Source organism: Ictalurus punctatus, chromosome 13 (assembly GCF_001660625.3).
Source record: "Ictalurus punctatus breed USDA103 chromosome 13, Coco_2.0, whole genome shotgun sequence".
Classification (NCBI taxonomy): Eukaryota; Metazoa; Chordata; class Actinopteri; order Siluriformes; family Ictaluridae; genus Ictalurus; species Ictalurus punctatus.
The window spans coordinates 13,991,513-14,018,160 of record NC_030428.2 but is presented as its reverse complement, the minus strand read 5'-3'; the positions used below and the strand labels follow the sequence as shown (position 1 = coordinate 14,018,160).

Here is a 26,648-nt window from a genome sequence, read left to right as displayed (position 1 = left end):
ACCTGTTTAAAGAAAGCTGTAATGAAAAGAAAGTATTTACAATCTCTACATTGCACATACGTTTCATTTAGCCTAGTACACAAAGCAGGCATGGAACTTTAGGCAAAAATGTGTATGTTTTCACAAGAATTTAGATGATAAACACAATCCCCATATGTTCTGGATATTTTGGAGGCCTGCTAAGGAAAGAATTTAATCTTGGAGTGAGGAGTCCTTCTTTTCTCAATAGACAACTATCTGTTTTTACATACAAGAAATACTTGTAAGGCTTAGAGGAATTAATTTCTTTACTCCCTTACTAGGGTTGATCCATGTATCAAAGGGAAATGGGCAATGTATCTAGCTTTCTTAGTAGAATCTTTTACATCTTGTGTGACAATGGTAAGCCACTGATTTTTGTGTAAACAATGAGTTTGTCACCAATCATGACGTTTGCAAATATGACAAATCCACTGAATTAAAGAGTGCATGCTTATTATTTTTTTACACTTACATCTCAACACATCAGAACACCAGAAACTGTAGTATGAACACGTATTTTGACACAGTTTAAATATAAATGTTGAAAAGGAGACTTTTTTTTTTTTAATTATTATTAATAATAAATAGTTCCTACTAGCAAGTCTGTAATCTGTAGTTGACAGTCATTGCACAGACTTGATTTGGACCCTGATTCATCCATTTAAAAAGTTTTAAAAAAGCAAGCAGTCATCTTGATGTCCCTCTCAGAAGAGTTTCAGCCAAGGTGTAATCAGAACAATAATGATCTCAGGTCAGCTCACAGGACAGACATCAAACTCCTGTCAGCCTCATCACAAGGGTCTCAGAGCAATGTGAGGAAGAAGAAAGTGGTACACTCTTCTCCATATCAGTCTGCAGCTATTAGATATAACTCGAGAGTTTGAAAAGGGTCAGTAATTATCTCATGCAGTTAAACAGAAAAGCTTTAATCAATTTGATGCTTTTAAGTGAGGTGGAGATGATGGACAAATTTTCTTGGCTGTAATTTTGCTTGCCGTCAAATTCATAGGCACATTTGCTGTCTTCTGAATGTCAGCTGCAATATAATTTTATGCCATACACTGCTGAATCAATGAACAAAAATTTATTTTGAACGATGTAAAGCGTGAAAATAAATTACTTGAAGAAAGAAATATTAAAACTCCACACCAAATCAGAATTTGATAGACAAACCTGACTAATTATCAGGTTTTACTACAAAATGCATGGAATGGGGATAAAATTGTTTTAGGCATTAACTTCTGTTTCTCTTTTTACTCCTTTTCTTCTTTCCTTGCTTCCTCCATATTGAGGACGGAGATGCCTGTTGTCTTGTCCTGCTCCTGGCTCTTCCTCTCTCCCTGTAATAGTAAAATAAAGAAAGAGTCCCCAGTTAAAACCCCAGGCTGTTGAATTGGCAGACCTGCTCTTTGTCTGCTCATGCTGACCCAGACCACTCTCTCTAGGTTTTAGAGCATAAGTGGTGCTTGTTGTGCTCTTACCTCAGTGTGGAATTGATTATATCATGCACAGTGGCCAAGCCTTTATCTGTCTTGCATTTTGCAGTGTTGCCTATTATGGTAGTGCCTTACCTAGATTGAAATGCCTGCAGGTCATGTTACTATAAAAATCAATAGGTTTACGCATTCTGGACTGTTTCTCTGTGTGCTGAGGAATCATGTGCATTACTCACATCCTGTTACAGTATTTTTTGCTGTTATAAAACAGTTTGGCACTTTTATACTTATATACATTTTATACATTTTCTGTCCCTTGAAAACATTTCATACATTAATCTGCAATCTATTAGAAGCCTGTGGATGTTAGTGTTAGATTTTTTTCCTTCAGACAGAATTAATGAAATTACAGAGGAAAAAAATACAAATGGATGAGTATAAATGAGTATAATCACAATAATAATAATAATAATAATAATAAGTGCTGGGCAGGGCTTTTGGTCAGTAATACCATGGTAAACTATGTATTTTCTGTTATCATATAAAATGAAGAGAAATAAGTTTGGTCTTCCCTGCTATACTGATGATATTATTATTGCTTCCCTGACTCTGGAAAGCATGAGCACACTATTACCGGTTATCACATTGTAACAGGTGAAACCACCGTGTAACGATGAACTTGACATGATAAGTTGAGCCTTGCTTGAGAAAACATCCATTAGACTTTAAAGGTGACCTGGGTATTATGAAGCACATAAAGCTAATAATATAAGCAGATTCCAGCACTTGAAGACTATTTTTAAATCCCTGTCTTCCTCAGAACTGTATCTGCTCTTAGATTCTTAGATTAACAACTAATTAATTATGTTAATTAACAAATTATGAATATATAATGCTACATAATTAACACATTTTTAAATATTGAACTGAGAACAGATTCAGTTCTGAGAAACTGAATATACATTACATATATACTGTATAATACTGTACAATCTGTACTGTACTATCATACCTTCTTGTCTTTAGCCTCTCTGGAGGGCTCCATTTTCACAATTATAGCACATGCACAGAAACAAGGACTTATATTTCTGGTATCTTCTTGACCATTGGGACAACTGTTAACATGGTGCAGAGGGGTGCAAATGTGAAAAAGGGGTTAGGTTTGAAAGAATGGATAATGAAGGGGTGTGAGTAAGTCTACTGATGTTGTCTTTTTCTTCTTCTTCTTCTTCTTTTGAGGTCTTACCTAGCGTTAATACTGCTGATGAACAAACAAAAAACACCACCCATCCCAGTATGCATGCACATTTTTAGACCAAAATAGGCTGAAAAATTCCACCACATGGGTGGATTATAAAGTGCAAACATGAAATTTTTTTTTAGCAAAATAGCAACCCGCCGGCACTGACCAGCAAACACTGGCTGTTCTGGAACAAAAACTGAACCTACAATGGCAGTTAACCAAACAGTCTCTCTTGTGTTAACAAACCTAAGCATGCCAAATATTCATGGTCAGCCTTGGCCTTGTAACAAAAAAGGAACAACTGCTGTTTCCAAAAATCTGAGTAAAAGTGATCAGTATGTATTGATATGCAGTTGCAGTCCTACATGTTCAAAGCTTCCAGGTCTTTTATAAAGACTGCTTCATGATGCTTCATTACCTCATGTAATTTTATATAAAGTTTTGCCTAAAGTTGAAATTAAATTGTTGGAAATCATATGATTTCTGTAACATGTAAAATAAACCTTATGGATTCCCCCTGCCCATTTGTAAATTTCCATATACATTTGTAACTTGATTCCTGCTGTTAAATGCACGCTGTACACTAGTTATGAGTTATAAGCCCTACATAATGTGTTGTCCAAAATCTATAAAGAATTGACAAATAGGTGATTGCAAAGTATTAGCAGTGAATACATTCATAATGAGGAAACAACCAGGGAATTTCAAAGATCACTGTCATTATGATCGGTCATTATATTTATTCTGCTAGCTGTAAACATACATTAAATACTGTGAAACTTTTAGCAGGCTACCATCTGCTGTTTCTGTGGTACACCCATTTCAAAACTAGTTTCTAAAATGTGCTTTTTAAAAACAAAAACAAAAAAACAAACAAACAAAAAAAAACTGTTTTTGGAACAAAGATGTTTCAATTGAGTTTTGAGGGATTAATTATTTATAAATGCACAAGGTGTGAACTAATTATTTGAAGTTTGTCAACATTTGCCAGAATTCCAGCTGTTCTCAGAAACTGTCATGTGTTCATTAAAATCTTGAACAACTGTTTTGTTCTTTGAGGGTTTCTTTTCTCCAAATTTCATCCTGCTCATCCAATTAAGTCCCATCCACTTCCAGCCACACAGATTTAAAAATAGCAGTGTCCAGAATAGCAATTTGTGCTTTAAGATATTCATCAAATGGTAATTTAGGGACCTTAATTTTGCCTGGAGTCATTTAAAATGAAGTCCAAGCTATCAGCAGGGTATTGATGCAGCTATATCGACTTAGTGAGAGGGCAAAAGGACCAGGAACAGTGAACCAGAGCCACAAGCTTCTTACTAGGATTAACCAGAAATAGAGCAGAAATGTCATCACCGTGAGGTAAAAAGGAGAAAATCCACAAAATTAGATTTATAGCAAAGCACTAAAGTCAGTTGTCTGGCTCATTAACACCTTCTGCTTCACTATACATAGGAGCATCACTGAATACTAAATAGGTGCAGTCCGAATTGGTTCCGGTGTCCATTTACTTTGATGAGAAACTTTATAAGCATTTTTTATAAGCCAAGTATAATCATGTTTAATAATGATCCTGATTTTCAGGTTCACATCTGATTTACAGAAAACACTGTATTAATTATAATTGGATTAAGACACGTATGACTGAAGTTTTGAGAGCATGCCCCACTAGACAAACGTTTTTATTTTTTATTATTGTTATTTATTTATTTTTTACACTTTTGATGTAGCTGTTGTAATTCTAGACTGAGAGTGAGGTTGAATTAAAGATACATTGCAGGGTTACTTTCTATTCTCCTATAGCTTGCTATACTACCATCTTGATATCCTTGTGGTTTCTTTTTTATTTTTTTTAATTTGTTGACTTGGCTTGGGGGGATTATTTTAGAGAAAAAAGTACTATGAGTAGTACATGGCTTTGTGCTTAGAGCTAAATGGATGGCGAGAAAGAAGGAAGGGCTCCTGCTGACTTTCAGCTGTTAAGGACTTTATGACTGCTTGCCCTCTGCTCAATTTCACCTTCTGCCCCATTTATCCCTGACATGCTCCAGTCATTTCATGGCATGCTGCTTATACTGACACTTCACCGTCAGTGTGCCTTGAAATATGTGCTCTTGAGGATTTATGAAGATTTATTGAGGGAAATATTGATATTATTAAGGTGATTATGATAAAGCATAGTCTAAGGCATTGGTCTAAACATAGCTACCTCACTTCAGTGTGGTACTCACTTCAGTGCATCCTACTCACTTTCTAGTTGTGTGTTTCCCGGGTTTTCTTATCCGCATCATATATAATGCATCTCTTTGTGACCATCAAGTGGTTTGATGCTATTAGACTGTACAGTATGTGTGCCCTGATGAGTAACCTTCTGAATTCCTGAAATACTTTTGGGGATAACAAGAAAGATTATTTTGGATAATACCTGTTATTATCCTCACATCATGATCTGCAGTTCAGAATGTATGTGAATAACTGCCTAGATAACGTGTACTCTGAAACAAAATGTGTGTGCAAAGATTCAAGAATACATTTTCCTGTCCATCAGTAATTCTGTAGTGCAGAAAAAAAGTAACTGACTCCTAAACATACATGTATCCCTTTTCATTCACACCAAACAACACTGTGCAACAGTTATAACGTATATACAGCAAAAATTTACTTTAAGGTTTTGTTTATAGGGCTACATGTGAGAAGGTGAGAACTTCCAAAAGATGCTCTACAGTGTCTTCTGCACTGGTGCTAACACTGTCATGAAAACCTGCTTTATAACACTATTAAAAAAGGGATTATATGATACATACTGAAGTTTATAACAGTGACACTGTAAAAATATAATTATGTATGGTATGTTGAGTGATGACTACACTTCTCATACATGTACATGCTTGCATTCTCTGGAATTTAGATTATGGACACTTGCAGTCAATCTCACACACACTCACAACACAGTTTATAAGAGACCTTGTTACAATTGGAGCTTTGCGAAGTAAACGCTCAGCCGTCACGTCTCAGCCGTCACATCTCAGCCGTCCCGTCTCAGCCATCACGTCTCAGCCATCACGTCTCAGCCGTCATGTCTCAGCCGTTGAACCAAGCCGTTTAACCAAGCCGTCTAACCAAGCTGTCTTCTTAGTTATTGGATCTTCCTGGTTTACGGATTTACTGCTTTGTGTCTTGACTACAATTACCTGCCAGTGTTGTCTGTTCGCCTGATCATCTAACCACTGCCTGTATCACGACTATTACTTCAGCCTGTTACTCGCCTTCCTGCTATGGCATTGCCTGCGCTTGCTTCCACCTCAGTTACCATAACAGTTACTAATTCTCCAAGTCTACGAAACTGCATTCTTAATGGGGTTCAGCTGGACCACCAGGCCTGATTAGTTCAGAGGCTCTGGGACCACAGTGAGTGCCATTATCTCCAAATGGATAAACTCAGCACAGTAGTGAACCTTCCCAGAAGTGGCCAACCTTCCAAAATTCCTCCAAGAGCACCGCATCAACTCATTTAGGAAGTCAAAAAGAGCCAAGGACAACATCAAAGGACCTATCGACCTCTCTTACTTCAATAAAGGTCACTGTTCATGACTCCACTATCAGAAAGTCACCGGGTAAAAATGGCATCCATGGAAGTGTGGTAAGGCAAAATCTGAATTTCGCCAAGACACACCTTGATAATCCTCAAACCTTTTGGAAGAATGTTCTGTGGACTGATGAGTCTAAAGTGGAACTGTTTGGAAGACAGGGGTCCCATTATATCTGGTGTAAACCAAACACAGAATTCCACATAAAGAACCCCATACCCAGGTCAAGCATTGTGGTGGAAGCATGATGGTCTGGGGATGCTTTGCTACTTCAGGGCCTGGGCAACTTGCAGTAATTGAGGGAAACATGAATTCTGTTCTCTACCAGAAAATCCTAAAGGATAATGTCCAGTCTTCAGTCTGTACTGGATTGTGCAGGAAGACAATCATTACGTTTACATGGACAACAATAAACTGATATTAACCCTATTAAGACAATACTCTGATTAAGAAACTACAATGTAAACAGCGATTATTGATTACCTAAAACTGACTAAAGTCATACCCGATGTAAACACAAATCGGATTAAGACACGTGGAGTATTCCTATTTTAGTCACATTATCAGAGTGCATTACAGACATATAAACCTCAACCATTGTACGGCAAACAAGACAGCATGGCTGCGTCTGAAACTGCATATTTACCTACTATATAGTACGCGAAATACATGTATTTAAGTAAATATGCTGTTTCGGATGCAGCCCACGGCTTCAAGCAGTCATCTATTTGCACATATAGCATGACAAATAATTACCTGCACTTGAAGCTTTCGTAAAATGGAAAATTAAACACCCCAAAATACGGTACCATAACGAAGATGAACTGTATGTTGATACGTGAAATTCTGAAGGGAACGTCAGACGGTGTGGCGTGGGGACGTATCGATCTATGTTCTATAACATGTAAAACGGGTACATGAGAGGAGTATTCTAAAAGTGACTCATGTAAACACCTTAATCACAATACTGTCTTACTCAGAATAAGGTCAATAATTAGATTACTGCTGTCCATGTAAACATAGTCAGTGATACAAAGGATAGGACTAAATCCTAATCCTAGAAGTAAGCGAAAGACCGATCTCCAGTTATCATAAGCGTTTGGTTTCAGTTATTGCTGATAAAGATGGCACATCCAGATTTGAAGTTTAAGGGGGCAATTAGGTTGTTTTTTTTTTTGTTTTTTTTTGCTTCAATATAAAAATAAAAGCTTTATTATATGTTTACTCAGGCTGCCTTTGTTTTATGTTTTATTTTGAGATCTAAAACTATTTAGTATGAGAGATACACAAATACAACAAATACTTTTTCACAGCACTGTAGCTCCAAAAAGTGTTACCATACAGACATTTGAATGATTTAACTAGAGTAACTATCAGGTTATCTGCCTGCTCAATAGTCTCCTATGGTATATCCACTCAAGAATAAGGATTGTAATAATGTCAACAAGCAGCCTTCTGCTTCCCCTGTGGACTGTAGAAAGTGGACCTCTGGTGAGAAAGCTGACAGATAATGAAAAGCATGCATTTAGTTCATGATTGGCTGTTCCTCACCCGAGTCATGGCCAGGTTAGCCTCTCAAATGATGAAGATGGAGCTGAGGAAAAGGCAAGATGAAAGAACAGGATAAATGTGTGTTACGAATGCTTCACTAAAATACAAGTTTCTGTTTCTGATATCAGAAGAAGCCTTTCTTTTTTCTTGCTTTATGTTTAGTTATTATAGCAAGAACAGAACATTATTTTTTAAAAATAAAATATTCTCGAAATAACATATTCTTAAAATAATAAGATGGCAAATTATCTCATAAAATTATTAACAGTGCAAAATGAAAAAAAAAATCACTGACATTTTGAAATTATAAATAACTTCAATCAAATGCAGAAGGGTCTTCTGATGCATAGTTAAGGCTGGAGGCTCCAATGTCTGATTCCAATTCTTTTAGTTCATTTCTTCAATTAGCTCCAGCTGCACAGCTGTACTATTAAACAAGTCATATGTGCACAAATTGATGTGGAGCACCATGCGTTTCATGAACTGGGTGTGCTTTTTTTTGTCTTGCAGCTTCAACTAAATTGTTTTCCATGCTTTCAATACCATCATTATGCAACTAATGATGGAAATCTTAATGCACTTTTTAAATAATCTTCCCTTTGAATATTCAGAACCATGGGTGTGAGGGACAGATGATGCTGGTTTCTACACTGTTATGCATTTAATGAGAGCCAGTGAAACAGAATGTTACATGCATATTGATCTGTGCCTGTTAGCACAGGATTTAGTAGGTAATTGTCTGTGGCTGTGCAGATGTCACTCTGGAAGAGTCCCAGTTATAGAGGGTTTTCTTTCTTGGGGATAGCCAAGATTTCATTTTGATGTAGGATTAAATGGGATTAAATCAGCTCTAAAGTCTTCTCTGATCAGCCTCCATGCAACACAGACCTCAACACACTTTCATGACTTTAATCATGACTTTAAAAGTCTAATGCTGACTTTGTCACATGAAAAAAGTACTACATTTACCTCAAACATCAGCTCAGTAATATGACATAGCAATGTATGTAATTAAAAAATTATAGACTAATAGTGTGCTATTCTATCAATACCAATGTGTATTCATCTTGGTACTAATGTAACAAAATGACATGCATGTTTATAAAATTCATCTTGCCCAAGGGGCATTTTTCTCAAGAAATATGTCTCAGGCTATTTTTTATCCCAACAATTCTTCTGGCTAATTTGCCTGGTATAATTTTTTGCTTACAGCCACTTGGGTATCTAATTAGCCTGAGATTAGACTGTCTTATATCCCTTCTGATGAGACCACTAACAAGCATTTCATTATACTGATGTTGAATTTAGAAACCCACATTTGGTTCCTGGTTAATGTAATGCTAAAGATATTTTCCAAAACTCACAAAAGCGGAAAATAGTCCAAAATAATAAACCAGGAGGGATTCTCATATTACTCTAAAATGTCTGTCTACTGTTGGCTTTTTTCCTTTGTTCAACCAGTTTTCTGTTTCATTCATCTATGTTTCACCACTCTGCTTCAAGATTGGCACGTTACAGAGGAAAATGTGGGTAGTCTGGCATACTTCTGTGAGAAAACAAAGATGTACCGTTGAGATTGGATTCCAGCCAGACAATAATAACATTAAGGATGATAAGTAGCTTTTTTAATTTTAATGGAGTTGCGAGTCACTAGAGCTTAACATTGGATAAATACTTAAAAAGTTTTATCCTTCTTTAAAATCTGAGAACAGGGTAAGAATGTAATGCCCTGGTACTCTACTAGCACAACTCAATCGAGAAGGCATCTGAGTTCATAGCAGCTAGCGTGCCATGTGTGCATTTGCTTTTATTTGAACTACAGGAAGCAGTAGCACTGGAAAGAATGTGGCATTCATTAATTACGTACAAGATGTCCTCTTATAAGCAAGAACACTACACATTATTAGAGCTGACAAAACAAAGATAGGATCCAGAAAGTCAAGACAAAAGAACAAAAAATTACTGAATGAAAGAGTCAGGGTTAATACTTTGGGGTAGGTAGTAAAGTCTTTATTAGGAGGGGGAAAAAAGAGTGAATCGTGTAATTAAGTACTATTTGTCTTTTGTCCAGACCTTTATAGTGGTTATGTTGGAACTAGGGGGCAAATAGTTAGAGTCTTGCATCAGGTTTATGGATGTCCTTCTAATTAATCCCAGTTGTTTTATTCCACAGTTGTCTATATAACATGATGAAGGACCATTAATGATACCCCTGCTCACTCAAGATAAATAGCAGCACTATTACCTGCTTGGAATGTGCATGGTATCCACTGTACTAATACTATCCAGAAATAGAAGAGCTTCTCAACATAATTCATTCACAATCATTTATACATTCCTTATCTAAAGCACAGAGATATAGAACGGATTATATTATTAAGACCTGCTCATGTATATCTCTGAATTTGTGATGTCATTGTTTTATAAAGAAAATACATACACTTCACTGTTAAACAGTTGCACTCCTCAGATGGAAACTGATGATGAACTTTCTGATCCATCTCAGTTATTCTTGTCATCAGAAGAGCAGAGAGTTTCTACTGCATTGGATGAGAAATGTTCCCCAGTTCTTTTTTTTTTTTTTTTTTTTTTGTATCTCCATTAGCCTTTATGTACATATTTTTTTAAACTTATATTTCTATTAAGCATTCACCGGATGTGGATGAATTTCAAAGCCTCTTATGAGCTGGTTTAGGTGACAAGTTTTGCAAGAAATAATAATAATTATTATTATTATTGGTGGTAAATTGTGTGTGTGTGTGTGTGACACGGTGGGAAGGAAAGACACTCGATGTGCTTTATGTGGCTGGTAATGGTCTTTATTTGATAATGACATATCTTCCACGCCAAAATAAATGAAAGGAGTAGTTCAAGGACACGGTATTAGGCTCAAGATTAGTCGTTCAGATAATAGAAAGTGTCTTAGTTGCATGCTATTGCACAGTGTGCTAGCATCTTCTACACGTGAGAGATTCTGAAGTTACTATATAGATTGAAAATGTCTGGTTAAGGTATGTAAATGTCAAATAATATGATGAGCTGATGAAAACTGATGAGCACATGGTAAAAGTATATTATATTATGCAAACAACATACCTTTGTACCTCTGTATTTTATTTTGTGTTTTTGTATTTTATATGTATAGCTTATGTTTCCCTTACCTCTATTCTTATTTAACAGTCAGTGCTTTGGTGTTGGAGCACTGCAATCTAACAGTTTCCATCCATCCATCCATCCATCCATCCATCTATCCTGTCACAATTTCCCCTCGAGCCAGCGCTGTAGCATGTAGCGTGCTCGGAAACCCTCGGAAACCCTTTTGGGCTTTCAGTGACACTGACTTTGTTTACTTTCGACACATGCATTTGTTATGGCTTATTTCCTGTCTCCGCCCCTGTATTGTCATTTGTTGTTTTCCTGTAAGTGTCATCATTAGTCTCAGCTCTTTTGTGTTTCACTCCTGATTACGTGTGTTTAATAGATGCCTCTCTTTAATAGAAGCTATTATCTGCACTCACATCCATCCTTAACTCCGTTATATGAATTATGTGATGCATCCATCCATCCATCGATTCATCCATTGAGAACTGAAACTTTTGGGATAAAAAAAAAAAAAATCAAATAAAAAGAATAATAAACAGGCTTGCCTGTCTTAGCAGTGAGTCTCTAACAATAGTATAACAATAGTATGGGCACATCCTGGATGTAGAGAAAACGAAATTGAACAAGGTTAAAGCTGATGGATTTTTTTCATGTTTTTCTTCTTCTTCTACTGAAGGTAAATTGGCTGATTTCTCTCTCTGCAGGAAAACAAGATCTAATTAGAAATTTTTGGCTCCAGTTAAACTTTCATCTCCAGAAAACACTAATACAGTTATTTCAATAAACACGTCATCTGTCAGTCAGACAGTGATAGTGTTACATTGGGATGTTGTGTTATTTTGTCTCTTGTGGTTGAATGTTAGTGTTCATATGTGGAAAAAATATTTTCAGTGCTAAAAATTCTGGTGTTCAAATGTACATTTCATACATACATTCCAGCTTCTTGGATGGATCTTCTATTAATAATATCTGAGACAGTCAAGTTGCCCCAGATCAATGGAAAAAGATTGTACCCTAGATAATTTCTTGGTGTCTTTAGTGTTTTACCCAAATCCAGATGTTTCTAAAAGTTCCATGCTGCTCCCCAATAAAAGCTGGTTCCACACACAAACAGCATATTTGTATATCAATATTATCTGTATATCAATAGGTTTTTAATACATTATTTTGATCAGTATTGTAAGAATTTTGGGAGGTTAATGGGTTTCAGGATTGTGAAATTATATACACTACATATTGGAGCAGGAAATTAAGTCAAGGTTTTTCCTTTGTAATAAAACCAAAAGCCCAAAGACAAACATGATTCAGCACCCAGCTAAAAGTTGTGTATGGTGAATCTAGCAAAAAAAAAAAACTATTAACAGGCAACTTTAATAAAATGTAATTACTTTCCACTCATAATAGTAAAAGTAATATTTACGTTACTGAAAGTTGATCCATTTCACTGCTTCCATTAAAAAACAAACAAACAAACAAAAATGATATTAAGTGCATTCGTGAGATTTTGCATGAAAATAATCAACACAGATGTGACGACATCTGCAGGTGTTCAGCTAGGCTGTGGGGCTTTTGTGATACCTTTTATTCAGGAGAAGTATTATTGCAGTACCCTGGTTATGTGACAGAGGAAGGAAACAGTCCTTTGTGAAATGTTCACACATGGGCCTGAAACATGGCACAGACAACATATTGAGCTAGAAAACAGTAAGGGAAAATACAGAAAACACTGTATTTTCCCTTACACAAAATACAGTGTAAGGGAGCTACAGTATTTAATACCTCTTTTTAGGTCAATTTGAAACTGAATAAAGGTCATGAGTATGGATGGTCTTCTATACAGTATGTCTAATATTATTTGCAGTGCCAATAACACAACTCATTAAAAGCTTGACAGATCAAGTTACTAACCCTGGCACTTACATATCCTAATGGGAAAATGTCATGTACACAACAGTAAATCAGATTATCAACTGTTCCTGAACTAGAGGACATAAACACGTACAAGGATAACACAGTATAGAGAACATTAATAAAAACACAGAGACAAAGCTCAAGAAAAATTATATTGTAGAAGTCCAACAATTATTTCATGGAACATGTATGGGCTAAATGGGCTCCATTTCTGACACAGTATATATTCCAGACTTCTCAACTTCATCAAAAATCAGTCTTTATGTATAAGTGCGCTGTAGAAGTGGTGTAACTAGTATTTTAAGTAGAAAAATAGCTTACATATTTCTTGTTTCACTTCCAGCAATAATGGTGATAAATGTATTCCCATTCACTTATAACCACCCTCTCGTCACATACATGGTACCAACACACCAATGATGACCAATAATAGATTTTAGCTTCACTCCTCAGATTAGTTTGAAATAAATAACTGAATGTTGAACAAGCCTTTGATCCATCAGAATGAGACAATTCATTTGTGACCAACTGAAATTAATAATGATGAACACCCTAACGGACCTAAATGAGATGTCTAGAACAATTAAAATGACTGATTTAGAGCTGCAACTAACGGTTATTTTCATAATCGTGTAATCGGATGATTTTTTAAAATTATTATTAATAGAGTAACCGGAAAGGGGGGATGTTGCCAAACTTTCAGTACCATTTTTTTGTTTATTTAAAATAAACTGCACAAACTGAGTGTTACAAATATAAACACTCATATAAAACTTTACATTAACACACACATAGTCACACACACATATATACACTTTGTAGTTTACTTTGATCGTATGCTTTAATTAAACATTACAGATCTTACTTGATCTCCCACTGTTTATCACCACGTCTACATTGTGAGTGAGGAGCAACACAGCCTGGTTACTAATAGATCACTTTTGTAATAATAAAGACAGAATGTACACTGCAAGCACGCAAATGCAGCATATAATGACCATAAACTGGGATTAAACTCAATCTTTTAAGCAACTCGCACCAGTTTCCCCAAGCCTGTGAACAGTGGAACATTTTGGTTATAAACATGTTTGTTCTCGTGCATCACTGTCGTGCTTCCATGCAACACAAGCTCTGCTTTGCAAAGTTTACAGGTTACAATCTTCTTCACAGCATTAAATATTAAATGCTCTCCTGCTTAACACCTCCATCTGATGGTGACTGAAGTCATGTTGGATATAAAAGGTAACGTTTACAGTAAACAAGAAATTTATTGTTGTTGACTATGGGTTTTCAGCTAAGGCTAGGGGCATCATGTTACATGTGTTAGACATCATGCTCCATCGACTGGGAAATGGCTTATACTTCTGGTTAGTAAAAAAAATTGTAGTGTTCCATTTGAGATGATACTACCTTTCTAAAATTCATACACTTTACTGTAGAGTACACAGTACAAAGTGTAAGTATATATTAGGTAATTTGGGACACAACTTTAGTATTTACTCTCCTAAGCGTGTATGATAAATGTACCCCGTGCATTGTATTTGTACCCCCGATTATTATAATTTTTTTTGATTAGTTGTTGATGCTCTAGACTGATTTGTTCTGAACTATAGATAAGGGATGAATTGGTACATTAGCTAACAGGAGCACAATTACTATCTGATTTCACCCACAGTCGAACTGGTTGAACTCTGACCCAATCATAATCTCTGGTAATGTCAAGAAATGCTGAAGGCAACTATTGCCTCTATAGACATTATTTTGGTTATATGTTCCATTGATTTAAACAAACTATCACTTTCAATTTGCAGTAATGACTGAAAACACCCAAAACTGAGTGATGCCTCACCTTTCCCCTCGGTTACATAAACACAGCAGTAAACTTGGTGTCTGGAGCAGAGCTCATGGAACTGGCATGGAATTCTGTCTCTCCTTAGAGACCCTTGTCTCATGCTGAGCTCTCTATGCTGCACTCAGTGCTGCAGTATTGTTTCTGCTTAGAATTTCCTTCCTTCCACTTCCTGCACACTCCACAGAGCTCTAATTACACTGTTGATCGGCTGTACCGTGCTCCAGCACCTGCAAGGGCTTGCCCTTCAGCCAAAACAGGCTGCTAGTTAATGATAGCAAAAAAAAAAGGGTACATAAATAGAATTAGACCACTATTATAAATCTGATTTGAGTAAATCCTTTTTGATACAGTCTGCACCGACTTTAGTCTCCAGTTGTCAGATTTTGAGTGAAAATGATATATTGAATATGTGTCATTATTTATAAGTTTACAATTACCTATTTCTGTGCACCTCTTCTGGGAAGAGGAAATGTCACAACAGAACAGTCTCAAAGTTTGCATATACCACAGATAAAGTTTTGAGATTGAGGAAGCAGATTTATCTGGGCAGAAGGGAAGCAAAATAAACCATGCATTCACATTATGAAGTGTGAGTGTCACTGTGTGTTATTAAACAGGATAGCTGGAATTACTGTAAATGCTGCCTGAGATTACAGAGAAGTCAGAAAAAAAATGCAAACATAAATATAAAGACGATTATACAACAGTTTGTTCTGGTCCACTAATTTGATTGGCAGAGTGGCGTTCCAAGAGTACTTATATTTAGTAGAACCGCACGGGGATGTTTCACTGGGTGTATCACTCCGATTGTCTGTGTTGCTATGTAAAATTCCAATTCCTAGTATGAAACGGTTACTACAGTAGTGTTAGCAAAATCATCACCGGATACGGCAAATTATATTTTCAAGAACATAACTTTTGACATAAAATATCAAAGCTCTCAGATGAAGATGAATAGGAAGAAAGGACATCAATTCCATCAGAAACACCTTTAAAGGGAATGTACAAATCAATGTGAGCTAGCAAGCCAGAGTGCTATAAAGTGGCTTCTTCGGGCTCTATTTCCACTAGTGGAGCAAAAAATTGGTCATTTTGTGTCTGAATTGTCAGTTGCTTTCTATTAATGTTTTTGTTATAGAACTCCTCTGAAAACAAAATCACACATAAAATTGTGTGGTTATACTGAATGTTGGCATGGCTGTGATTCACAGCTGATATGTACTATAAGTGAATTCTTACTCATGCAATATTGCTTAAATATGAAGGAGAAAAAAGGAAGATCAAAATACTTTATCCCACTGATAAATGTACACTTGCTCCACTCTAAATCGTGTGCTCTGTGCAGGGCCTGCCCATCCATTAGGCCGTTTTGGTGACTGCTTAGGACTCCTGTGTGGCATCTTTTTTTTCTCTCCTCAGTGTGTTATATTATCTGTTAAATTACATTGTTTTTCCTCACATATTTTAGGATGCAGAAATGACTATAAAAATAATAATAATAAAAATAACGTGTTAGGTATCTTAATCTTAATAATGCATTGAGTGACTGAATATATCACATAAATGAGCTCAAGTTAACTAGACACAGACATTCAGATTGGTATTTGTGGCTGTTTGTGAACATTGACATCATCAACGTTAATGTCAAATAACGTTAACGTTAAATAACTGTTACCATTTTTGGTCCAAACTATCTCTATGAAAGCTTGCTAGCTAGAAAAAGCATAAAGCAGTCATTGGGGTAAATATAGTGAGCATAGTGTGTAAAAATAGTGTGTCTTTTCTGTGAAAAACTTACACTGAACAGTATGCACTGGTTCAGTGTATGTTTCTGTATTGGGAACCTATGTTCATGATCTTGCCTAGGCCCTCACAAACCCATTGACCAGCCCTGGCTACTTGTATCCATCCATCCATCCATTTCATATACTGCTTATCCTACTGGGTCGTGGGAAACCTGGAGCCTATCCCAGTGAGAACACAGGGAGAACAAGGGGAGAACACAGGGAGAACTCGACACACACATGGCCACGGTGGAAATTGAACCTCCAACTCTGGAGGTGTGAGGTGAATGTGCTAACCACTAAGCCACCATGCACCCTGGCTACTTGTAGTAATGAAAAAAATAGTGATTAGTTTTGGATTCTTTGGAATGAAAGCGGAACTTTTTATTACAGAGTTTCATTAAGGGGGTCAACGTTGTAAGCACTGTCACACAAACAAACTTGCCATCATGCAAAAATGGCAAGACCTAGGCACTAAATAGTTCTAAAGTCTAGGCTGAGCTAGAAGCCTTAAAAAAAGGCATTTGGCAACTGAAATAAAGTGTTGAATACCTGTTGTAATCTATGCTCTTATTGTTCAGAGTTTATTGATAATCTCACCACATCAGTATGCAGCCATATGCTAGTGATTAATTACAGATAATGTTTACCTGTCTTACTCACCACATCTGTACAGGCAGAACTATTGGGTACATTGTGTAGCCAAAGGTCTGCATTTTTTTCCTGTGAGTCTTGATCATTTATGTGAATTTTGTGAATTCCCCCCCTCCCAAATTCTAGACAAAACTGATCAGTCTCTGCTTAATGGTTTTACTGACTCAGTCCAAATGTGTTATTTTCTACAGAAAAAAACAAACAAACAAACAAACGAAACAACAACAACAACAACAAAAACACAAATTCCACTACTCAACAAACTCACCCTTAACTCTAATTAAACATAATGATGGTGTGTCCATATTGGTCTTTCTGCAAAATGCTTTCCTATTTTGTAATGCAAAATTTTACATGTCTTTGTTTGCAGTATTCTGAATCAGTATTTTACATTCATTTAAAACAATACAAATGTTCTAACATGTTTTGAAGTATGTGGGTCCGTGATGTGCTCTTTTACATTTCGTTTGAAATCGGGAGGCAAACACCTTGCTTTCATTTGTAGACACTGATTGATATCCTGATGCTCCTCAATCAGTGTACCTTTCACTTTCAGTACTCTTACTTTCCTGCTTTAAAAAAATTGCTATGGTCTGAAACACATTTTTGAAATAAGAAATATGCAAAGCTCCTTTAGCACAAGTTATTGAAAGCAAGCCACCATTATATCTTTCCGGAAAATTACTTTCATTCACTCGTTAATTCCCGTTATTCCCGGGATAGGCTCTGGATCCACCACAATGAGGATTAAGGATTAACTTTAACTTTCAAATTCAAATGCTAAGCAAGAACAATATATTGTTGTCAGCTGTACTGTTCTTTTCAAAGTATCTTGTCGCAAAATGAAGGTTTGACACACATACAGATGAGACACTATAGATCACAACATTTTTCCTTAATTTGTCGTCTAATTTGAGATTTTGTGATCTATAGTGTCTCCTTTGTGGTTGTCTAAAGCTTTCATTTTGTGCTAAAATACAATATGTAGATCGTTTTTGTCATTTTTGTAGTTTATAATGAGTGCAGCTTAGATTGAGATATTGTTCTTGCTTAGCATTTGAATTTGAAAGTTAGAGTTCTTGTTAGATTTTAAGGAACCTCAGATTATTTCTTTCAGATCTTCCGTCATGCCTTTTCCTCTTTACACAATTGTCAATTGTTAGGCAGGCATGACGTTACAGAGCATCATAGACCAGAGTGCAGATTATCGACAGATAGATAATCACTCAATTATACTACAACGGTTTGGAATACACCGGACCAGGGAAGAAAGAAAAACACTTACCCTGGTCCGGAGTACTCTCATTTCTGACACCAAACTGTTAGATTTCAAGGAATCTCAGATTATGTCTTTCAGATCTTCTGTCCTGCCTTCCAGCCTTTTTACTTCTATTAACTCTTAGTTCTGTGCTATGAGCGAGAAAGTGTGATTTACCACAGAGCGTTCAGGCCTGGGAATTCTAAATGAACGCACTGACACATTGCTGTTCACAGAGAAATCTCGTTTATTTCGTCTAGAACAGGAGTATTTATACACATTGATAACAGCATTGAGTAGTAGGTGAGTTTCTACCCGTACAGGTGCTAGACAGATTTAGACACACAGCGCAATTAAACACACAGCGCAATAAGTCTTTTCAAAAGCCAGAAAATACATGTGTCAGCTATAATAAAAGATGGCAGTTGATCAGTTTATTCAAAGAGGTAATTAAATGAATACATTCATCATAGGTATTTGATAGCACAGAGACACACAAACAGAAACTATAACCCAGTATTCCCCGTATCTAAGGTATCTTAATAGCAGTTCATAATATAAGAGAGCACATGAGAATTTCCTTTCAGTTCTCCAGATTCATTCATTCCTCTTTCGCTTAATCTTCATTGTGGTGGATCCAGAGCCTATCCTAAGAATAGCAGGGGTGCGGCAGGGATTTTCTACAAGTCTACTGCAGAATTCTCCAGATCCATCCATCCATCTTCTACCACTTATCCTTTCTTGAGGGTCATGGGGAGCCTATCCCAGGTAGCATCGGGCACAAGGCGGGGTACACCCTGTACAGGGTGCCAATCCATCACATGGCACAATCGCATACACATTCACACACCCATTCATACACTATGGACACTTTGGACATGCCAATCAGCCTACTATGCATGTCTTTGGACTGGTGGAGGAAACTGGAGTACCCGGAGGAAACCCCCGCAGCACAGGGAGAACATGCAAACTCCGCACACACAGGGCCATGGCAGGAATCGAACCCCCGACCCTGGAGGTGTGAGGCGAACGTGCGAACGTGCTAACCGCTAAGCCACCATGTGCCCAGAATTCTCCAGATGCATAAGTAAAATATTCCAGCAACTGAACAATGTCTAACTTTATGTTTGATCAGATAAAGATACTTATTTTGACCAAGGAGCATTTATTGAATACACTGAGTGAGCTATGACATGTATCTGTGCTCTAACGATTAGTTTATAGTGCCATTAGGTCATGTGAGATGTGCATTAAACTGGGTGTTATATGAGTGATGATGGTGTCAGCTCCCTGTAATAGCCTGACCTTGAGTAGCTGCAGTGTTTCTCTGCACGGAGGAATGCAGTATGAGCATACTGGGTGTGTGTAAGGGTCACGTTCTCATCAACTGATATGAAAAGAAAGTACATTTACCAGTTCTTCTTGAAGGACAAAAAAAACTTAAGAATAACATAGGTGTAACATATTTGGATACAGATAGGCAAGATAAGGGGACTGGACATATCTGTTCAAGTTCAGTGGAAAACTATTTACAAGTGTATACAGGTGAGGAACAGAGACCTATAAACACAGACAGCTGTCTCAGGTCAGTCAGTGGGCTTTTCCTGTTAACAAGTTCCCTGTGCTTCAATTCCACAAAGCTATAACCCCCCAGCAGAAAACATACAGTACTTTATGCAAGAAATATAAAGCACCAAAATAATTTTCAATCATGTTTCCTGTAAAAATATACATTTTGTTGCATGCATAATGCATAATGCCTTGGGCTCTCAGTAATGAACCAGAGGCATATTTACGGTGTCAGCTTTTGAATCTCACACATTTCCACATCCTCCTTGCTGGGTTGTATGACTGCTGACTCTCATTATTTACTCTGTGTTGATCCCCACTCTCAATTTCCAATGCACAACACAACCTATTTTTCCAGATACACTATAATCATGTTATTTCATTAAAATTTCATAATTTTTAAATATAATTTTAAATTAGAAATCTAGTGCAACCTTCCACCTCCATTTGATGGAAATATGCACCACATGACCTTAGCATAATGGAGGATCGCAAAAAAAAAAAATATCACAACTGTTAGTCATCCTCTGATTGCATTGGAAAATGTTTCACAAATTGAGCTAAATGCCAACTGGGATAAACCATGGAGGCTATGTCTTATTGATCTAGATCCAATAGAATCCACAGCACTGTATGAAAGACATCGCTCTGCACGATCAGTGACAAATACTCTGAGAAATGAGAGACTGTTATCTAAACGTAATCTGGAATCAATAAGGATTACAATGGTGCTTGAAAATTTATTATGGAACAGTGAATTCTGAATTATACTAGTGAATTCTAAAGGAAAATGTCAGGAAATCTGTTCATGAACTGAGTGTCAAGGGAAAGTGGGTCATGCAGCAAGACAACGACCATAAGCACACAAGTCATTCTACCAAAGAATGGTTGAAGAAGAATAAAGTTAATGCTTTGGAATGGCCAAGTAAATGTCCTGACCTTAATTCAAAAGAAATGTTATGGAAAGACCTGAAGCAAGCAGTTCATGTGAGGAAACCCACCAACATCCCAGAGTTGAAGATGTTCTGTACTGAAGAATGGGCTAAAATTCCTCCAATCTAATGTGCAGGACTGATCAGCAGTTACTGGAATTGTTTACTTGCAGTTATTTCTGCACAAGGGGGTCACACCAGATACTGAAAGCAAAGTGTTACTTACGTCATACGGACAAATGTGCATTGTATATATGTGTGTGTGGGTAGACTGTTTTGTGTGTGTGTTTCAGATTCCATTTTATCCACAGCTTGTCAGTCTTCATCAAGGAAGGTGACACTCTGGTTCACTCTGCCAATCAGCTCATTCCACCCTGTTTAAAAACGCATATTTCCTCCGTGATGGTAGCTTTTTGCTCACCTTGCGGTTTGCTGTTGCTTGTTGCCATTGTACATGCCCTGTTAGCTCTGTTTTGTGGTTATCCCTATTAGAGCCCTTGTATACTGTGTGTTTGAGAGTAGACTAAAACATTCTTTGTTTGTATTCTGGTTGTAAAGTGTCTAGCGGCATGCTGTCCTGTCTCCTCAAGTTCAAGTTGTATGTGAGGCTGGAAAGGAGGGAGCAGGCAAGTAATTCACGTGACATACATTGTGCACCATGTAGGATGTCCAATTGTATTAAACACACTAGGTTTAGGAGAGTGTGCCACCCCTTGTACGTTTTGTTTAGCTGGTTAGTCAGAGTAGTTTAGTTAGTGAGTTTTTATGCTAAAGACTTTTCTTTTCTACATTGTCTTTTGATAGTTAGTTTAGCTGATAAAATCTAGTTAGCTGCATTTTTAAAATTTATTTATTTTCTTTGACATCTCTCGTGCTCACCTTCCCACCTGGTTATAGTATTGTTATTGTATTGTTATTTGTTCCTTTGTAAATATTGGTTTCTTTCCACCTTTTCACCTTGTGCACTGTACACTTACAAAAATGTATATTTTCTCTTTGTCTAATTTTAGGACTTGGGTAAAAATATGATGATTTTTGAGGTCATATTTATGCAGAAATATAGAAAATTCTAAACGATTCACAAACTTTCAGACACCACTTTAAATGACCCATCTGACACTGGAAAAAAGTGTTTGTAATTTAACTCTCTGACATTTCCTTCTATTCAGTGATATCAACTGGTGAGTGAATTGCCCTTAGAGTATTAGAGCCTAACTTGGCTGATTGAAATGGGCTACCCTAAGACTCACCTTAAAATATTATTTATGCAAAATATCTGAAAGTAAAATAACTAACAGGAACTGTTGCAGGTTCAGATGTAAATGAAATGGAAAGTTCAGAGAAGAATATATTAAGCCATTTTCTGACACTGAGCAATTTGCAGGCAAATACTGTAACAAGGAAATAAGGATGTTTTACTGAAGATAAGGGCTAATATCTATGCAATCAGTAATCTGCATGAGATTTTGCAACCATTACAAATCATATGTTAATCTTGAGTTTTTATCAGCTATATCATTTATCTATTTCATATCCTCCTGAGACCCAGGAAAATAAGTGTCATCTAAATTTTTTGTTTTGTTTGATTTTCTACCTATTTTGGGTTAAAAAAAACATGCTACAATTTAGACTTTTTATTTTTATTTTTATTTTTAATTTTAATTTCATAGCATGTCCAATGTAGTGGACCACAGGACCATTTTAGTTTGAAAAGACAGCCAAATCCAATTCTCTTAGAAACATGAAACCAGTGGAACACACTTGGAGAGAAGAAACAACTTCCCTTTTCCATGTGCTCATGAGCTAAAAGACATCCATAATTGGCTAGTGTCACTCTGACTGACAGGGGGAGAGTAATGCTATCCATCCAGCAGTCCCTCCAGGATTTTGCAGAAATTAACACAAAATCAACGCCGCAGGATCTTACAATTTTTCAAAATTCCACAGATTTGGACCATGACCATTATGTGACATCATCACAACATGCATTCTACCAAAGCCCTCTTCAATCCACATACGTCAAACATGAGTACAGTTAAAAGGTCTCATTTACCAACAAACATCACTGCGAAAGACCATGCAAATCAATTTCGTGCAATTGCAATTTCTGCAATTCAAGTAGTTTTCCAAAAAAAAAGAAGCACAAATTGTATTACACATTTAGAAAAAAGCCACAGCAAAATCAAGCATATTTGGCTGCAACAATGATAATAATAATAATAATAATAATAATAATAATAATAATAATAATAATAATAAACCTCCTGTTTGTTTTTTTTTTGTTGTTGTTGTTTTATTCTATATGGACTGATCCAGCTATTTCTTTCTATCAGATCAGTTGGTTGATTTATCTACAGGCCAAAAGTATTACAAATATTTCTTTTAGTTTAATAATTGTTTAAATTGGTATAAGAAAATTTAAGAAGTTAAAATAAAATGTATCTTACAAAGTTAGTGATCTTGAGTGGGCATTTTCTTTTCACGCACACACATTAAGAACTTTGTATTCTCTTCTTTGCACTGTTCTTCAATTTGCAAAAATGTTAGAGGAAATTTTATTTCTATTACAGAAACATGCTCCAACCTCTGTTTGAGTTATTACTAAACCTCTTGTGTTTCCCATACACAAGGTGGCACTTTGTCTGAATGATATCTGATTCATCAGTGAAATCTATAAAGAGATTGATTCATGCACTGTGTTATATATGTTAGAGAAAGTAAAAATGTAAATGGGGAAATGAAAACTACAGAATAAAAAAGATTTAAAAAAAGGCTGATATTTTGATCATTTCTTTTTTTATGCACTACTAAACAGCCTTTGTTTCCAATATTACATGGTTACTGTATTATATTCCAATATTACTATAAATTATCAATTATATCACATTGTGTATAGTTTTGGTAAGGTTTTCTTGAGGCACTGTAGCAATAGTACTTTGCTACCTCTGAGACTGAATCTGAAGCTGAAACATTTTTTTAGGAAAGAAAAAAGGTTCTTCAGCCACACAAGATTGTTAGATCTCAGCTGCAACTCATTCTTGCAGTGAGTGAACATTGGACAAAAAAATCCTAGCAGGAAAAGAGAAAAACAGAATTTTACCACATAAATCCTAGCTTCTGTCAGTGGAATAGCATGGAATAAATGGAAAAACACACACACACACACACACACACATATATATATATATATATATATATATATATATATATATATATATATATATATATATATATATATATATATATATATATATATATCAGTGCTTTATATATATATATATATATATATATATATATATATATATATATATATATATATATATATATATAAAGCACTGATATTTAATAGCATCAATTCTGCAGAAATTTTATATTAACATAATAGTAATAGTAATAATAATAATAATAATAATAATAATAATAATAATAATAATAATAATAACATGAATGACAGAACAAAGACACCACAGTCACCTGCTTATTGTCTATTAGTTCACAAGACAGAGGTATATGAATTCAAAGGTCATAGTTTGCCTAGATAAACTAAAGTGAACATAACAGCTAACCACATCCTCTTTACTGAATGGGATTTTCTGCAGGGCTAATTAGGATTCCAAGCCCCAAAGGTGCTCGAATCCTTTTTTTATTTTTATTTTTAATTTGCATGTTGTCTGTTCACTGCTTTAGATGAAAAAAACAGACAAGCAATTAGAGACAGAACAAACTGGCAAAAATTGCTTCTGTGATATTAAAGATCAAAAAGGGACCTACCTCACAGACTGCTGTGGTTGGTACGTGATGTGTGTGTGAGCACAAAACTCTCTGTACACTGCTGGCTGCTGGATGACAGGGAGCGACGAGGGGACCGTTGGAAGCGGTTTCTCCTGTTGAAATAGCTTCCAGACGTCCAGGTTCTTTGCCTCTTACGAAGATACTCCTTGTAGTTCTTGGTCAGAAGAGTGTATAGGAAAGGATTGATGCAGCTGTTGCTATAGGTCAGGCAGGTGGTAAGATAGTTGATGTTGCGCCTGGCCTTGGTCGAAAGAACCATTTCTGGCTTGAACTGGCCCAGTAGCTGCCAGATCCAGAAGGGAAGGAAGCAGGCCCAAAAGAGAAGCACAATTGTAAAAATAAGATATAGCACTTTGTGGTTTGGCAGCTTCCGAGTCTGCTTAAAGTTCTCTGTCTGTGAGATCCAGTAAGCACGGGCAAGGCAGATGTAGAGGTAGCCGATTATGACCCCTGGTGCCACAATGCTGGTGCAAAAAAGAGATGTGATATAAATCTTGTAAGAAAGAGGACTTAATGTGGTCTGACACATTGCTTTGGAATTTTCTGTCTTTAGCTCTACATCAATGATCATGGGAAGGGTTAGAATCAGTGATGCTGTCCACACCAGAATCGCAATGGCCTTACGGTAGCTCTTAGAACGTTTGACTGTATCCAAAGGCTTAAGAACAGCAAAATAACGCTCTGTACTCATTACAGTCAGTGTGAAAATGCTTGCATGCATGGTGAGGAAGTCCATACTGATGAGAGTCCGGCATCCCACATCACCAAAGTACCAACCCTTTAAAAAGTGGGTGCACACCACAAAGGGAATAGTGAGCAAGTACAGGAGATCAGCCATTGCCAAGTTGACAATGTATATATACATGGAGGCAGCAGAGCGCATTGAATGGCACATGACCACCAGGGTGTAGATGTTTCCTGACACGCCAACAAGGCACATGAGGGACAGGATGGTGCCAATAGTGAATGTTGCAGCCACATCTTCAGCAGATGATACCACTGGAGTCTCAGTTCCATTTGGCACTTTATCAACCATTACCACCAGTGACTCCACTGACACAGTGGTCATGTCTACATAACAACTAGATACATAGACACAGAGAGTGAAGAAGGAGATAAAAGTTGGAAAGTTGAAACGTTCATTTTTCTGTTTAAAAATATCAAACGAACTTTAAACGTATCATTTGTTAAGCAGGACTGAAATCAACAGGTTTCTGTATTTCGATGGATTATTTTAAATACCTGAAACAGCAGGATACCTTTCTCTCCAGTCATAAAAACAATAAAAATAATCCTGCTCTAAAAGCACTGAACTAATTTATTCAGAATTATATCATTAGCTTGATGGAATGTATGTGCCACACTCTTTGCCCTTTAATTAAAAAAATATGTCTTATCAGCCAGCACAGCACTAAAAGTTAAGACCCTATTTGTAGGAATGAAATAATTTTAAAAAGATGATAATAATTTACCTTGTTTAAATTCCACAGATTTTGCCTCCCAGCAGAGAGTATTTAAGCATTAAGCACTCAGAGACCATGTATGCTGCGAATCCTGTCACTCCATTTGACATATCTCCAGAATATTGGATTAAAGTTTACACACACTAGACACAAAAAAACTAGATGACTACAGTGATGTTGTCATCATGGTATTAATCATAGTCTGAATGCCTACGTTCAAATGAGTCATAGGCAGGTGCTTCATCTCTGTGGAAGAACTTCTGCTCTTCTTCATCACTTCACATACTTTCTCAGACGTCTTGATGGCAGATCTCACAAAGCATTATGAGGTTCAAAAGAAATAATAAACATGATGGAAATGGAAATAAGTTAAAAAAAAAAAAAAGGCAAATTCATCTTGAGCATTCCAAGAGACGCGAATACTTTGAGCTACAGCTGGATTTCCACTGACAGTATGTGTGCCTGTGTGGAGTAGACAGAGAGAAGGCAGGAG

General features: G+C 36.4%; 1 protein-coding gene across 3 annotated transcripts; it reads right to left on the bottom strand.

Moving 5' to 3' along the window:
- LOC108273405 (urotensin-2 receptor) lies at window positions 1-26,648 on the bottom strand. Of its 3 annotated transcripts, XM_017482588.2 has the most exons (4): window positions 26,165-26,648; window positions 24,672-25,774; window positions 7,839-7,881; window positions 1-1,361 (listed from the first exon to the last, which is right to left on the bottom strand). In XM_017482588.2, exon 2 carries the CDS (start codon window positions 25,759-25,761, stop codon window positions 24,673-24,675), a length of 1,089 nt encoding a protein of 362 aa, XP_017338077.1. In that variant the 5' UTR covers window positions 25,762-25,774; window positions 26,165-26,648; the 3' UTR covers window positions 1-1,361; window positions 7,839-7,881; window position 24,672. The 3 variants fall into 3 exon arrangements, with proteins under 3 accessions (XP_017338077.1, XP_017338076.1, XP_017338078.1); XM_017482587.2 differs by lacking the exon at window positions 7,839-7,881; XM_017482589.3 differs by lacking the exons at window positions 1-1,361; window positions 7,839-7,881 and adding an exon at window positions 23,146-23,969.

Coding starts and splice junctions, on each gene's coding strand:
- LOC108273405 (XM_017482588.2), bottom strand. CDS start 25,761: ATGACCACTGTGTCAGTGGAGTCACTGGTGGTAATGGTTGATAAAGTG.